Genomic DNA, 15722 nt, shown 5'->3' with positions numbered 1-15722 from the left:
AATAATGGACGCGTTCAGCAGGGCTGCGTTCGAGAACCACGCTCTTCGCACAGTCCCCGGTGCCTAGAGTTTTTTCACTAGACCAGCCAATCAGATATTTCGCAACGTGGTGAAACAGGACGATCCAATAGGAATTTACCGGCCTACGTTAGTACATACATTATCGCTACTTGCCGCGTCGCCAGCACCGGCAGCATCGCACGCTATACTGTGCGTTGATTGCATTATTGCGTAGGTTAGTTTCGTCCGCTGTTCGCGTGGTTTAAAAAAAAAAGGGAAAAACGAGGTAAATATTCTTATAACAACTTTCGATCATACGCGCTTTACATTTTAAAATCATATTATTTTTTCTCACATAAATTATCTTATTTATTTCATCATCTAATTTTTTCTGTTTACAGCGTCATAACCTTTTTCGTAACACGTGTAGCAGTTTGATTGAACGCGAGGACTGGTTGAAGATCCAAGTGATATTTAATTTCGTGAAAAGGATCAACAATATTATACAAACTTTAGATTCGGATAGTTCTAGAGTATCTGCGCTACATAACCCAAAGGCAGGATTGAAGGTGCCTTTGCTCCTAAACGAACTAAACAAAACGAAGCAATCTAGCAAAAGAAACGTGTGTAAGGTTAAATAAGGTGACCTAAAGAACAATAATAAGTAAAACGTAGAAGAAGATTTGTGTTAAATAACTGAAGCTTCCAGTTGGAGACACGGCGATAGGACTGCCTATCCCAAAATTAAAAGATTGAAATAAAATCGATTCACCGTTGACTTGAAGTCGATAAAAAAAAAGAATCATGAGAAATCTAACGGTTCACCAAGTATATCGTAGAAGTATCGATTTTATGAGCGACGTAAAAGATCTTCAAGAATCTTTGCATTGCGCTATCAATTCAAGTAACAACGATGTGTACCTGTTATTGCACAATCACCTCTACGTAATACCATTTGAAGGAGATATTATCGATCTAGATATTGGTCCTTCTCTCAAAATTGTTTCAATGGAGTATTGCACCACCCTGCAGGAATTGTACTGTGCTTATGAGTTTGGTGACGTTGTTAAAATTGACATAAAAGATCCAACTCGTATTGATCAAAATGTAGTAGGGATTTTTGGTAAAGGCCTACAGTGTATGAAATTCAGTCCGGATCATGAACTCGTTGTTGTTGTAACAGGCAAAGGAAATGTGATCACTATGGTATTAGACTTCCAAATAATATCAGAGGTAATACTTATTTGGTTTCAAATCAAATTTTTTTTTTATTATTCAATTTTATTCTTGTCATGCATTTGATGAGCAAGACTAGAGACTCTCCAGGGAGAGACTGGTCAATTCGCCGCCCCATTTACAATTTTATTTTATATGTTAAACTAGATATATATTTTTACAGGTAAATTTATATTCAGAAAAGTTTGGGCAGTGTGAATTTTTTAATGCTGGTTGGGGCAAAAAAGAAACTCAGTTTCATGGTTCAATGGGTAAAGCAGCGGCTCGAGCTGAACCGGAAGAACTAATCCCGAATGAGCACGACGATGGTGGTACTCGAATTCGTTGGCGCGAAGACGGCGCGTTTTTCACTGTTAGTTTTCTGCATAAGAAAACGAAAATTCGAAGATTTAAAGTATTCAACCGAGAGGGTATTTTATGCTATACCAATGAACCGGTCAACGGATTGGAGGAATGTCTAGCTTGGAGTCCATTGGGAAATCTGCTTGCCGTAACTCAGACAGCATACGATAAATATGTTATTGCATTTTTTGAGAAAAACGGCCTTAAGTACTCGGAATTTTTGCTGCCCTTTAAAGTTGGAGAAGTAAAGGTATGTTAAATATTGAAATGGACGATCTTTGAAGAGAGAGATTGCCTTGTAAAGTTACAAATTTTATTAAATAGATGTCTTACAGGTAAAAGATCTGCTTTGGTCACCAGATATTCTGGCTGTTGTTTGTCACGAGTCAAAAACAAACGCTAAGCTGATACAACTGTGGACTGAAAATAATTGTTATTGGTATCTTAAACAAACTCTTGTCTTTAATGAAGCGAATCCGTTGCTATATGTAACATGGAGTAATGTAACTAATAAAAAGGAATTGATTTATCTAACCAAAAAAGAAATTACTTTCTGCTCGTTTAATTGGTGCCTGGATCATAGCAGAGGCAAAACTGTGGATGATAGAGCTGTGTCTGGTGTTATTGATGGAAATAAAATATTAGTCACTGCTTTCAAAGATGGAGTTGTCCCACCGCCAATGGCGCATCAATCTTTAGAAACTCAAGAGTCACAAAATGCAATTATTTTTGGTCCAAATATTAATAAGTCAGCCTTGGTAAACAGCAACGACTTCTTTACTATTTCATGCAATAATAAATTGACGGTTTTTAAGCAGAAAAAGGTAATTTATCTTAACAAAATAATGATGCAGAAATATGATATGATGATACATAATCTATATTTCTTGTTGCTTTATGTAATTTATTTAATATTGTAGAAATTTTCCACGCTGACATATGTAGCTGCAAACGTATGTAGTATTTCTTGTGACGTACTATACGTTATCGAAGATAAAGCATTAAAAATTGATGACCGCGATTGCTTCATGCAACATTTCTTATGGTTTACAGAGAACATCATGTTGTTCTCTATAGTTACAAAAAACCACAATCTCTTGTGTGTTTTATCTCTAAATGGCATGCATTCCAATGATTGTCTGAAAATACGGTATGTGATATCCCAGAATCATTAGATGTGTAAAATAATATCTATCTAAACTTGAATTTTTTTTACAGGGAAATTCATGTAATGGATTATCCAATAGAACATATAGTTTCTTCTCCCGATGCAAATACAGCTTACATAAAAGTAAGAGATCGAATATTTAAATACACAAGAAACGGAAAACTTGAACAGACAGATATAACGTTAAGCGAACAGTGCGAGCAAATAGAAGTTATACAAATTGATTCGAAAGATATTATCCTTGCTCTGTCTCTGGAAAATAGTTTCTTGGTCGACGGAAAAGAAATTGCTAAGAATATTACAAGTTTTTACGTACATTCAGATTTTTTGCTTCTTACGACACTGCAGTGCACATTGATTTGTGTCTTGTTGAACGAAGTTAATATAAGGCAGCTAAGTGAACGTGATTTAACTATCCAGCCCTGGGATTTAAATATGAACGAGATTTTATTTGCTGGTAAATACATACTTTTTATTTTGTAGTGTTCTCTTTTATTTTGTATATAGCATATTTTTCTGACTTTAAATATATCGTTACAGGTATCTACATCAGGCGACTCGAAAAAGGTTCTCGTATAATAACGACGATACCGTACGAATCGAAAGTAATTTTACAGCTGCCTAGAGGAAATTTAGAATGTATACAGCCAAGGGCATTATCGGTGCATATACTAAAATGTTATCTGAATAACTGTGATTATTTGACGGCACTTGCCATAATGACTAAACAACGTATAAACTTGAATTTATTATACGACCACGATCCACAATTATTTCTGGATAACGTGAAAAAGTTCGTAGAAGATCTTGTACAGCACAAGAAGTTAAATTGGTTGAGCCTGTTTTTGTCAGAATTACAAAACGTCGATGTCACCCGTACGATGTACACGTTTTGTTATGCGGATCGCAACCCTGTCAAATCTGACGATAGAAGTAACGAAACTACAATTAATAAGGTAGACGAGATTTGTAAATTATTAAGAGATGCCATGGAGAAACATCAAGATGCGGATAATTTAATACAACCAATATTGATAAGCTTGGTGAAAAATCAACAAAGACAAGGATTGGAAAATGCACTTAGTAAAATAAAGCAAGTGAAAATGTTGGAGGATTCACAGAGATCAGAGTTACGTGATTCTACCGTGTCCGCTCATGGAGCGTTAAAGTGTTTACTGCATTTCGTCACTATCGATACGTTATATGATGTTGCATTAGGCATGTATGATTTAGAACTCGCAAAGTTTATAGCGTCTGAATCATCGAAAGAAGATCCCAAAGAATATATTCCATTCTTGAACAATTTGAAAAAATTAGACCCAAATTACATGAAGTATTCTATTAATGTCCATCTTAAACGTTACGAATTAGCGTTAGAGAATTTGTCTAAAGATCCAACCAAGTTTGAGGAATGCTTAAATTTGATACGTAATCATAAATTATACAAGGCGGCAATAAAATTGTTTGAGAAGAATACTACAGAGTATAAAAAGGTGGCTGAAGTTTATGGAGAATTCTTGTCAAGTGAAGGGAAATATGTGGAAGCTGGTATGATGTTTTATAGAAGTGGCGATCTTGACAAAGCTGTAGAAACATTTAGTATGTCAAGTGATAATTGGGAGGATGTAATCGCAATATCAAAAGAGATGAAACTAAGGTAAAGATATAATTGTATATACAATTTTTTTTTGTACATGCATGAAAGAATATTATCCTATCATCATTAGAATTACATATGCTGTTCTACACATAAGAATTAAATTTTTCAGCCCAGCAAATTCACACAAACTTTATAACACACTGGTTGAACGTTTGAAAGCAGAGCGGAAATATAAACATGCAGCTATAATATTAAAAGAATATTTAAATGATGCTGAAGAAGCAGTTGCGCTATTATGTGAGGGAAGATCTTGGAAATATGCAATACGAATAATATCTGATGTTCAACGTTTAGATCTGAATGGTTAGAAAATGGTTAATAATCAAGTGAATCAATATCTAGTATAATTATTATAGTATATGTATTATATATATAATTTATATATACCTAATATATAATGTGTAAAAGTAATAATTTTTGTTGAAATTGGCATTTTTAAATTTAATATATTAAATTTTCTGTTATATTTTTATAGAAACACATATTAAACCTGGAGTGAAGGAACACGCAGAACATGTAATTTCACAATTGAGTAAAATGAAGGAAGATTTTCTGAAGTACAAGTCACGTCTTGCTATAGTGAGAACAGAAATTAAAGCAAAACAAACACAAATACAATTGTATCATGAAAAAACCTATGGCGATGAACCGGAATCTAATAAAGAAATTCCAGATTGCATTAGTGACGCAATCAGTATCGCAGAATCTGTTTCAAGTCAAATATCGCGGATATCTATGTCTTCGAGGTGCTTACATATATATTTTTTAAATTTGTCTGATAGCATTATATATAAGGTTTGTTGTTTATAGCTGTACTCACGTATACTCGTTGTGCTGAGAATAGAATAGATATATGTTTGAAGTTTGCCGAAACTTAGAGAGAAAGTATTAGTGCAGTCTAATGCAGCGATAAAGAACAGGCCTATAAATTGTACACTTTGTATTCATGTATAATCTTATATCTATATATAAAGTAAAAATATGAAAATATCTTTTTAGCAAGAGCTATCGGTCAAGTAAGAACCGTAGAAAACAAGAGAGAAAACTTTTCAGTTTAAAGGAAGGCAGCCGATTTGAAGATTTAAGCTTAATACATGCCCTTTACCAAATTGTTAGCAATGCGTACAAGGATAGAGGTTGGTCCATAGAAGCAATATAAATTCACAATAGATGTATAAATGCTCTTGAATATAAATTCAAATTATTACAACATTATCGAAGACGTCATGGAATATATGTTATAACTTTTTCATTATAATATATATTAAATATTTTATTAATTTTTAATATATATTTTAAATGTAATAAAAAATAATTTTTACTTACAGACGATTGGTATCAGCTGGTACAGGTACTAATACGATTCGAATTTGATGAAAGCGCAGAAAAGATCATAGTTGAAACAAGGGAGTTCTTTCAATTAGTGGAAAGTAGTAAATCTGAAATTTGGGACAGATCAGCTCCTACAAGTTTAGCTGACATAGTAAGTAATCAGTATCAACAATATTTCAGCAATTTCTGAATTGCGCTTTACATTTCTTAAATTTATTTACAGGAAAAAAGTGAAAATTATACACAAGCACAATTTCAAGAAATGATAGCACCTATTAAATTAATAGGTAAGTGCTCACAAAATGCGGTAGAGTGATATTTTTTCACTTATCGGCTTTTAATTATTTTTTGCTTTTTAATTTTTCAGAACGCTACATAATGTATCCACCTGAGGTTGATGCAGCATCACGCGTGCTGACTATTTTCTAACTTTTTTTTACATGTGAATTAAGTATTTGAAAAATAAGTGAAAAATCGATTTTTTTAAACATTGCATATTTTTAAAATACCAGTCATGAATATAAGGAAGTTTTGTTACATAATAAATATAAGATATTAATGTAAAAATAATTAAATATAAAGGCTTCTTTTTAGCTGAACTTTTTGCACGGTTTAGCTTTCCTCTTTTTTTTCATATTGGGGAGAAAACCAGAAGGTGAATTGTACAAAAAGTTCATCTAAAAAGAACAAGCCGTAAGATATTGATGTAAAAATAATAGCAATAAAGATGAGTTATAGTAATTTAGTTATTTATTTACAAAGATATGTGTATATAGAGTTAGTAATTTAATCTATATCATTGTGATATTATAATTAAATTTGCAACTAATTAGGCCTAAATATAATAGCCACTTGTATTTGATCTTACAATAGTCATACATATATTAAACATCTAAATTTGGAAATGTTAGAATTTGGATCGCTTAACAATATAAAATTTTATTTTGTTTCAGGCGTGCGCAAATACTTATATACTAATTATCTTATATACATATTATAGGATATAGTAATATAAAATGTAAAATCAAAGAACATTTCTTTATCACCATATTGATAAAAATTTCCTAAGCGATATATGATATTTCCAAAAATTATTACTTCTCACTTTTATACACACAACTTTTATCCAATTTATATTTCAAAATAGCAATCAAAAGACTTAACGATTAGACTCCCATACTAATTAAGATAGACTACATCGGAGAAAATATAAGATATATAAAATCATAAGAAAAAAATGAAATATGTATTCGAATACTCACATATTTTCATATGATGGCATCAAAAGTATTTGTGTAGGACTTATATCAAAATTAAAATATTATTATAATCAACTAGGAATAAAAACTAAAAGCTTTATTTAATATTTCATTATAAAAAAGATGCATTTTACGGTTTTCAGCTATATACCTCACTACGGCAGTCCAAAATAAAGTCCATCAGTATTACCCGACTAAATTTTCATGCTTACAATAACAAACGTTTTGTATATAAAGCTCTAAATACATGTCCTTTGTTTTTTTTTTTTTACGTGACTAAATGAGAATAGATTTTTCAATAAGAAATTTGTGCATTAAATGTCTAGCGCGCACAACATTAATTAGTTTGCGATAAAGCTTTACTTTATCCTTCGTTTATCTTTATTTCTTGTAAGACCCAATGTGTCATGGATCATAATGTCCACGATCATATTCATCGATATGACATTTAATACATCAGACAAACACCTTATTGAAAATATCTCCAAATTATGAGGAGTTCAGAAATAAATTCTATTCCGTTCTATTACAAATTTAAGACTCATTGCTTCTTGCTGCAATGGAAAGCATAATTGGCGATTTAAGCTCTGGTCGAATACTAATTTTCATGTGTTTCACATGGACGTACTTCTTTCTCACAGCTTGATATTTACTGTCCTCTGCGTTAACTATTATGGCAGCTATATCTTGTACTGCAGGTAATACATCGTCCTTGGAGTAAGTGCTGTAGTGTGTTAAAGTATCTGTCCAGATAACCTTGCCTTCGTCTTCTTCATCATTACCGATAACTCTGCAATCATTTATCCATTAATCGAAAATATTATGGAAGGAAGGTATAACGTAAGGTGATTCAATAACTTACAAAAATGCTAGATATATTGCTGCTGCAGCGATAAGACTAGGTGAATAATGACACATTTCATAGTGAACCAAGCTTTGCTCGAGGAAATACTTGGCCATCGTGTGATGTATAGGGAGCGCCTTGAAATAAATTATTTCGTCATTACTTGACAAAAGTTACAGTGCCAGTTATAAATAACGTAAATAAAGCAACGAAATAAAAATTGAAATTCCGAGCGTTACGAATACGCACTTTTCCAGCTTTGCTGTATCTCCGAAGAAAATGCAGCGGTAACGGTCGCCCGAACGAATAGTCCAAGATTTTCACGATGAGCATTTCCATGTTCAATATATCTGCCTTTGAGTATGCCTTGTCCGTGATATATACAAAATCACTTATATCCGGCGAATACATTTCTTCATATTTGCTAGCGATAAACATAGCTGTTACACCTACCAGCTGCAATTTCTTCCTATCTATGCTTCGGTAGAGCTGCAACAACAAAATATATACGCATATAAACAAAAATATATGTAAATCATTTATAGCGTAAAAATTAAAAGACATTCGCCTCCGATGCGGCACGTTACATCAATTGCGTCTTACTTGTAAGAAGCGATCGATAACTGCGATGGTAAGGTACAACGTCTCTTGCATCAATCGAAACTGTTGATGTACTTCTACCAACCAATCTACCAGCACACATCTCATTTTAGGGGTGACTTCCTGGCCCGCTAGAAATCCCTTCTTAATGGGAAACTTCTTCTCCAACGTCCTTAAATAGTCATGTATGTCGTTGGTGTAGAGAGAAACTAGAATGGGATTATTCTCGTCCTGTTCATCAATGTCTTCAAACTTTAGAAGATCCGTTGAAAATGAGTCTCTCTCCTCTCTCTTCTGACTAACAGCAGCAGACGTAGGGTGTACATCGACCGCGTTGGGCGCATTATTTACACTGGTAGATGACGTTTTCACAACCGGTTTTACAATTTGCACTAGTGGCTTCTCGGGTACATTTGCTACTGGCTTCGCCGCTTGTTGCTTCGGTCCTACTACAACTTTCTTCTTTTGCAATAGACTAATCCTATCGACGGGCTCAACACCCCTCAACGTGTTAACTCTGTTACTTATTTCACATAGCACCGCCCTTTTCCCTTTCGATGGCACGACAACCATTGAAGGCTTCGTATTTCTAATATTCTCCTTTGCATTTGCATGGTTCACCTGAAACACACATATGCATATATGAAAGAAACTTTGAAGATAAAATTAAAAGAAATATGATATTCGACGTTCTCGTAATACAGAAAAAAGATATATACTTTTCTGGCGTTAACATATTTTTCTCAACAAACATGGACAAAATATCAATAAGAATGGAGCAGCATGTATGTGTGTCGTACGTACGGAGGAAGTCATCGTTACAGAAGAATGGCACAAACTCAGGCTACTTTAAACTCTTTCCGTTTGTATAACGTTTATAAATAAACTGAAAATACTAATGTACGACCCTCTCGGTGTTTAAACATAACGTTCCTCATTCTCGTCGACGTCGCATAAATATCGCTCTCGACGAAGGAGAAACCTCCTACGAATCATCCCTCCAGATTTATTCCCATAAAAATGAAACGCTCGCGAAGATTGTCGCGCTCCACGAGGCTCGAAAGGGCGACCGGATAAACGCGGATAGACGCTATAACGCGAAAACGTGGCCGGAAAGGCATTTAAGCGCCTTTAAGCACAGAGGCATTTAAAGATGTCAGGCATCGGGACCACTGCTGGGCCGTTGGCCGACCCACCGCCGATTTACCGCGGATTTACCGTACGCGGAATCGAGTTGTCGTGCTCACCGTGACCGCGTTCCGATTTCTCGTCGCCATTGTCAGTCGCAATCGCGCAAAGGGGCCCCTTGTTTCCGTTGCAGGCACGAATCTTCGTCTCTTCCCTCGAGAAGTGAGCCGCTTGGATCGAGCCCCGGGTTCAACACTCGTAACGACTTCTCTCGTCTCGTCGATTTGAATTTGTTTGACTCCTCTGACGGATCGCCGGCCCGCGCCTGCGCGTTCGCGGCCGCAGATTGGTCGTCAGACGGCGCCGTCTCCATTGGCTCCACATTATTAGTCCATTGGCCGAGCGGCCGCGCCTGGCAGTAGTCGAACTTCGTTCCGTTCGGGAGACGTCTCGGGGCTACGATTTGAGGAAGAAAAAGTGACGTTTTTTTGAAACAAAAACGACCAAAAGGTCCAGAGACAATAAACGAGAAAGGACGCGGTGCGCACTCGAGCTGGCCGCTCTGCGGCAATGGATTAAACGCGCGAAAAACTAGCGAAGGGAAAACTGCCTTGCATATAATAGTATAGAGGAGAAATTCTTAGATGTTATTTTGTGATCTTACCTCGCTTTTATCCTTGTTTTTCGCATCGATTCTATTATATCTTGAGATATCTCCAAATGTTTCTAAATATTTCCAAATTCTGTTCTCGTACCAAAATTCTGTCACTTGATAGGGCCAACTGTCACGTTTGCTAATTCGCAATTGATATGATTGTTTTGGAAATTAACTTCTGCGAGAATACCACGTAGACGCTGAAAAAAAGCTTGCCGTTAGTGTAATTTTGTTTATACGTAAATAAAATTATCATTTTTATGCTTTTTTTTGTGATATTCAGTCTGTTCGCGTTGCTTGCACTTTTTGCACTCAGCATCTTCGCTTTCTCTCTCTTCAACGACCGAATATATATTTATCTTATTTCAAGTGCAAAAATGTTTGGGGATTTCAAGCAACGCGAACAAGCCTATTAACGACTTGTCCAGAATCGCGAGCACGTGTTATGTCTGTTCGGAATGGATTATCGCAGAATTACTCCCTAGATAACACAATAGAATTTGGAAAATATAACTAAAGAAGAACGCTTCGAAGCGTTCTCTTCTTCTCACGATAGAAATTCCGGAAATAAATAAATAAGACGCTTTGAAGCGTTCTTCTTTTACTTCTTTCTTTACTAAAAGGAGAAGGGGAGCATTTCTAAACATTTGTGTAAACGGAAAGTTCCTATAACACACATAAGTTCCTAAGTTCCGGAAGTTCCTATAACACGTGGCCAATGACAGTCGGAGCGTCTGCTGACAGGGCTGACTGTCGGCGGCGAACAGCTGATCGTAAATCACGATTCGAGATGACAGCTGTCTACTCGCGAAACTTTTAAACTTTGCCTTCAGCAGGTGGATCACTTATCAGTCTTATCACCTTTCTTTTGCCAAGTTGTACTGTACATTTGGAATAAATCTATATCTATGGAATTAACTGAAGAACATCGAGCGCATTAGCGACTTCACTCGACTGTGTGCGACTTCTCTTGACAGATGAGCTGATGACGTTTTCAAATACACTCCTTTGACAAACGTCAAAAAGAAAGTTGAGGACCACCCGCAAAATGTCTATCAATATAGACATAAAATTGAAACGTGCGAGCAAGATATATCGCGAAGGGGTTAGATTCATTTTGGTCTATTGCGTTATCGCGTTAATTGTGGATGTTTGGGATTAAAATTGAGGTTATGTCGCAGGAGGTGGTTGCCGGTCTGATACTGTTGAAAACCAACTCGGACGTGAAGCACGATGGCATATTTCTCACCATGGAAGGCTCGGTGAATTTGCAGCTTAGCTCCAAGAATGTCGGTATCTTCGAGGCGTTTTATAACTCCGTTAAGGTAAGCATTTTGTTGCGTGCATATTGACGCGAGGAGACCGTTGATGAATTACTTGTTTTTTTATCAGTTTAATTTTTACAATGTTTTGTTTTAATATGAATGCAGCAGACTTTTTATTATGTAAATTTTAATCGTTTTCAGCCAATACAGTTAGTACAATATACCCTGGATGTTGCTCCATCGGGAAAGATTCCAAGTGGCAAGACGGAAATACCATTTGAATTGCCATTAAAGCCAAGGGGAAACAAATCCCTTTACGAAACGTATCACGGCGTCTTTGTGAATATACAGTACCTGATACGCTGTGACATAAAAAGGAGCTTCCTCGCTAAGGATGTGAGCAAATCGTTGGAGTTTATAGTCGAGGACAGGTCAAGCGCCAAGGTGGAGAAGGATCACAGTAAGATCGTGTTCTTCAAAATAATGCCGGAGTCTCTGCAAAATACTCGGGACCGACCCAACGTACCGAGGTTTTGCATCTCGGGAAGATTAGATTCCCTATACTGCAAACTCTCCGAACCTCTGACAGGAGAAGTATGTGGCTTCTTTGTCTTCATTTATCGGTATCATTCAGGATAACGGCTTTCCTCTATCTATTATGTGTAGGTAGTGATCGAACAGTGCGACGCCATTATAAAGTCTATAGAGTTACAATTGGTGAGAGTAGAAACTTGCGGATGTGCGGAGGGATATTCTAGAGACGGTAAGACTGTCATTACGCGGCCAGGTTCATGTAAAAATGGATGCATTGCGGTGACGAGAGAGATGAAAATTGACAAAGATGTAATTTTACAGCGACGGAGATACAAAACATACAAATTGGGGAAGGTAATGCTTGCACAAATCTCGCTATTCCAATTTATATGATATTTCCGAGATTATTTACGTGTCCTACGTTGAGCACGAGCAACTTCAAAGTTGGTAAGAACGCTATTACGTTATTGCATTAAAACGAAAATGCGAATTACAGTTACAATGTAATTCCTTTTTTTTCTTCTAGAATTCGAGGTAAACCTTATCGTTGTGTTTGAAGACGATTATTTAGTCACCGAGAATTTTCCTATCATATTATCGCGATATTGAAAGTTGTAGAAATAAAAATATTGTGTAAAATAGTGTGTCCATATATATATATAAATTTTTGCCATATAAAATATATATTTAATTGCCACATATGTATTTCAAAAATGTATATAAAAGATAATGTTTTTTACACATACGCACCAGTGGACGAGTTCGTTATAACCGAAGGCTTGACATAAAAAGGCTGTAAATGCCAAAAATACAAATCACAGAAAAGTTGTTTAAACAAAATTTTTTTCTTGTATACATTTTTTAAAGCACTTGTAGTTTTTTTACGCTATTTATGTTGGCACATGGAGCCTATTTTTTATGAAAATGTGGCATTTGGCAACCCTCTTCTTTTATGTCAAGATTTCAACTTATAGCAATATCAAATTTCCATAAATTTTCATTCTTACTCTTCTCTTATTCAAATCCTGCCTTCTGAATAAATAATCTATAATATTTTTCTACTTGTTTGTTCTGCGTTAGTCCGACCGAGGCTAACAGTACGACATAGCCGAGCACAAACGTCAGTAATTTGTGTTGCTTGAACCATGCCAGTAATCCCGTATTATCAGTAGTACTGAAGATGTAAGATATGTTTATAGCAATAATTGCGTGATAAAGCTCAGTTAACATTATGTTACACACAACTTACCTAGTTGAATGGAGATCTTGACTATAAACGAGCAAATAGCGTATTCTTACTAAATCGCTGTTTGTCACTACGAAGTACTTGTCCGGTATTCTTCCACCAAGTGAATCACTCAATGTATTTTGTGCGTTATCTCCTGCAACACACAACACTATTCTAGAAACTTACTCTTTAAACCTTGATACACTGTAAATTGTTATCACTCGCGTAGATACAGTATACGCTTACTTGAATCTCCTCTCTTTATGTCAGGATGATTAATAAGCTCACAGAGAGCTATACAACTTATCTCGCTTCCAAGAAGACTAGCGCCCCAACCGTAACCCACAGGACTGTACGGTAAGCTCACTCCTAATTCGCTCGAAAAGTATATCCCTTTGCCAAACTCTGACCTCTGAAACAGCAAATTACTTAAAAATGTGCGCTAATTTTTCGTAACTTTAGCGACACAGAAAAGTATAAGATGACAGAAATAATTCCAATTTATTTCAACGTCGATTTGCTGTACTTTGCACATGTTTTGTTGTAAACCGTAATGCACGATGGAATGGAAGTTTTCCAAACGGCTGCCATGATACGCATAGAACGTCGAATGATCTTTAGCGCTTGATTTCCATTTCTCTTCTGCCGCGGATTGTTTCGCGCTTGCCACTTGAAATATAAGATTTGGAGCTGCAACCGGCACCGCCAATGGCACTTTCCTCAGTATGGAATTGTACTGTAACGTAGAAACTTATCTAAGATTTTTTGTGCCATACCGTAGCATGTTCTTACGATTTTTGAAACCTCGGAAATTGTGATATGCGTACTTACACTTTCTTTCGGCACGCTCTTGATATACGAATCTCTTAATCGTAGTAATACCCAATACAATAACTCTATTGTTTCGCCGTAATTCTCGTAGGCACCAGTCTCGCCAAGCTCTTTACATATCACGGGCAAAGGAGGGACTGACTCTATGGCTCTTCTCTGTAGAGAAAATGATACGATAAGATAAATATCATATATTGTTCCATCAAATATCAGAGATATTTACCAAAGCTTCAATGTCCTTGCATTCGTTTTTAATGTACATAGGTGGAAACGGTCTTAAGCAACTGTCATAACGGTAAGTGTTGGACGCCGCCACGAAAAGGGACCACTTCAAGTCGGCAGCTCTTGGATCTTTCTCCAGTAAATGTTTCAGCGACGATATCTTTCTTTCCGCATCTTCTTCGGTCACACCGCGATCTATCTGAGACGTATATAATATATCTAAGCCAGTCTTGGTTACAATCTTATTCTCCCCTGGAACCTCATATTGTCCAATCTGCCTTGCTCTGGCACCTTTAGATGCCTCGTGATTTTGATTAAAGTACGCCATTGTTTTATTTATTAACTCTTATACCTACAAATATAAAATACATTGTGTTATTTTGTAATTAATTCATAGGAATAATACATATCGTTTCGTGTTATTACAACACATTATTGATAAATATAAAAAATGTCTGAAATAAAGTGCAAGAACCGAATATGGTAAAGTTTTTCATGTTGCTACATAAATATGTAAAACTACAACTTTACAAGTCATTAGCACGTAGTGGTATCAAGTACAACTTAAGTACAAATTATACCATTTTCAGAAAATAATGCATAACGACATAATACATAAACATTATGATCGTTTCGCTATCAATTGCAAAATTACCTAAGCACTCGCACAAAAGGTAGAAAAAAATAGCTCGCAAAAACAAAGTATAAGAATTCAAGATAAACGTACAGGTATCACTAAAAGCTATATTTACCATGCATTAACGAAATCGTGCAATGACGCACATAATTTTTATCTTTTCTATTGTCCTTAAATTGTCCTCACTAACATAGTTGGGCATAAACAATAACAGCGAAATTATTGTGGAGTTCACAACATTGTAGAAATAACAAGCATTTTATCTGACTGAAAACAACTGTTCTACAGGGACATTTAATTCCTCGCCTGCGTAAATATCTAGTAATATATATTGTACTTAAAGGCGCACATAGATGACGCGATATATCAGATTTATAATTCACGAGAAGAGAGCTACAAATAAAACTTTACTTTTAATAAAAAAAAATATATGTATAATTCACGATGTAAAATGTTTATATACACCGATAATTCGTCGATAATTTATTAATTGTGTTATATAATTACGCAAGTAGCTAATAATAAACTTTACAATAACGTTTAAACAAAAAAAGTTTAAAGGGAGGAAAAGGAATAAAGTACAATATTTTACAGTAACATTACAATTTTGGTAACGCAAATTTTACTGGAAAAATATTTTGTAAAACATTGTCGCAAACAGTTCATAACTTGAAAAATTCAAGTTTGTAGACTATCGTCGAAATTAATATTTATTTATAATAATAGGAATCAATCTCTGATTATTTTTTATTTGGATCACTACTTTTTTTTACAGATACAT

The 15722-nt window shown here is 35.3% G+C and overlaps 3 protein-coding genes across 5 annotated transcripts; 2 read left to right on the top strand and 1 right to left on the bottom strand.

The window, feature by feature from the left end:
* Positions 1-180: 180 nt before the first annotated feature.
* LOC112457013 (putative elongator complex protein 1) lies at positions 181-6479 on the top strand. 2 transcript variants are annotated; one of them, XM_025019872.1, is made up of 13 exons: positions 181-286; positions 402-1233; positions 1400-1828; positions 1914-2402; positions 2499-2728; positions 2797-3203; positions 3287-4403; positions 4516-4709; positions 4882-5152; positions 5406-5542; positions 5735-5889; positions 5962-6025; positions 6106-6479. In XM_025019872.1, exons 2-13 carry the CDS (start codon positions 805-807, stop codon positions 6165-6167), a joined length of 3984 nt encoding a protein of 1327 aa, XP_024875640.1. In that variant the 5' UTR covers positions 181-286; positions 402-804; the 3' UTR covers positions 6168-6479. The 2 variants fall into 2 exon arrangements, with proteins under 2 accessions (XP_024875640.1, XP_024875641.1); XM_025019873.1 differs by lacking the exons at positions 5406-5542; positions 5735-5889; positions 5962-6025; positions 6106-6479 and having other exon boundaries at positions 4516-4720; positions 4882-4972.
* Positions 6480-7489: 1010 nt separating this feature from the next.
* LOC112457016 lies at positions 7490-15239 on the bottom strand. Its single transcript, XM_025019878.1, has 11 exons — positions 15057-15239; positions 14306-14656; positions 14083-14238; positions 13778-13987; positions 13498-13663; positions 13273-13405; positions 13140-13197; positions 8445-9062; positions 8091-8330; positions 7860-7978; positions 7490-7787 (listed from the first exon to the last, which is right to left on the bottom strand). Exons 2-11 carry the CDS (start codon positions 14630-14632, stop codon positions 7532-7534), a joined length of 2283 nt encoding a protein of 760 aa, XP_024875646.1. The 5' UTR covers positions 14633-14656; positions 15057-15239; the 3' UTR covers positions 7490-7531.
* Positions 10951-13079, top strand: LOC112457014 (Down syndrome critical region protein 3 homolog). Of its 2 annotated transcripts, none has more exons than XR_003041045.1 (6): positions 10951-11329; positions 11406-11549; positions 11691-12083; positions 12156-12252; positions 12331-12470; positions 12550-12642. XR_003041045.1 is itself a non-coding variant. In XM_025019874.1 (6 exons), exons 1-6 carry the CDS (start codon positions 11273-11275, stop codon positions 12630-12632), a joined length of 900 nt encoding a protein of 299 aa, XP_024875642.1. In that variant the 5' UTR covers positions 10953-11272; the 3' UTR covers positions 12633-13079. The 2 variants fall into 2 exon arrangements, 1 of the variants encoding a protein (XP_024875642.1); XM_025019874.1 differs by having other exon boundaries at positions 10953-11329; positions 12345-12470; positions 12550-13079.
* Positions 15240-15722: the final 483 nt, after the last annotated feature.

The sequence above is a fragment of the Temnothorax curvispinosus genome, unplaced genomic scaffold, assembly GCF_003070985.1.
Source record: "Temnothorax curvispinosus isolate PA1 unplaced genomic scaffold, ASM307098v1 QBEX01007415.1, whole genome shotgun sequence".
NCBI classification, from domain to species: domain Eukaryota; kingdom Metazoa; phylum Arthropoda; class Insecta; order Hymenoptera; family Formicidae; genus Temnothorax; species Temnothorax curvispinosus.
The sequence above is the reverse complement of the archived record's forward strand: the minus strand, read 5'-3'. Positions and strand labels throughout refer to the sequence as shown.

What these genes read in the sequence shown, in the direction of transcription:
- LOC112457014 (XM_025019874.1), top strand. Translation starts at nt 11,273, where the DNA reads ATGTCTATCAATATAGACATAAAATTGAAACGTGCGAGCAAGATATAT. An exon ending in CCGAACCTCTGACAGGAGAA is followed by an intron (nt 12,084 to 12,155) that starts GTATGTGGCTTC and finishes TATTATGTGTAG; the next exon opens with GTAGTGATCGAACAGTGCGA. An exon ending in CACGAGCAACTTCAAAGTTG is followed by an intron (nt 12,471 to 12,549) that starts GTAAGAACGCTA and finishes TTTTTCTTCTAG; the next exon opens with AATTCGAGGTAAACCTTATC.
- LOC112457016 (XM_025019878.1), bottom strand. Translation starts at nt 14,632, where the DNA reads ATGGCGTACTTTAATCAAAATCACGAGGCATCTAAAGGTGCCAGAGCA. An exon ending in AACACAAATTACTGACGTTT is followed by an intron (nt 9,063 to 13,139) that starts GTGCTCGGCTAT and finishes TGTGTGTTTCAG; the next exon opens with GTGAACCATGCAAATGCAAA. An exon ending in GCAATATATCTAGCATTTTT is followed by an intron (nt 7,788 to 7,859) that starts GTAAGTTATTGA and finishes AAATGATTGCAG; the next exon opens with AGTTATCGGTAATGATGAAG.
- LOC112457013 (XM_025019872.1), top strand. Translation starts at nt 805, where the DNA reads ATGAGAAATCTAACGGTTCACCAAGTATATCGTAGAAGTATCGATTTT. An exon ending in ACTTCCAAATAATATCAGAG is followed by an intron (nt 1,234 to 1,399) that starts GTAATACTTATT and finishes ATATTTTTACAG; the next exon opens with GTAAATTTATATTCAGAAAA. An exon ending in AATGATTGTCTGAAAATACG is followed by an intron (nt 2,729 to 2,796) that starts GTATGTGATATC and finishes TTTTTTTTACAG; the next exon opens with GGAAATTCATGTAATGGATT.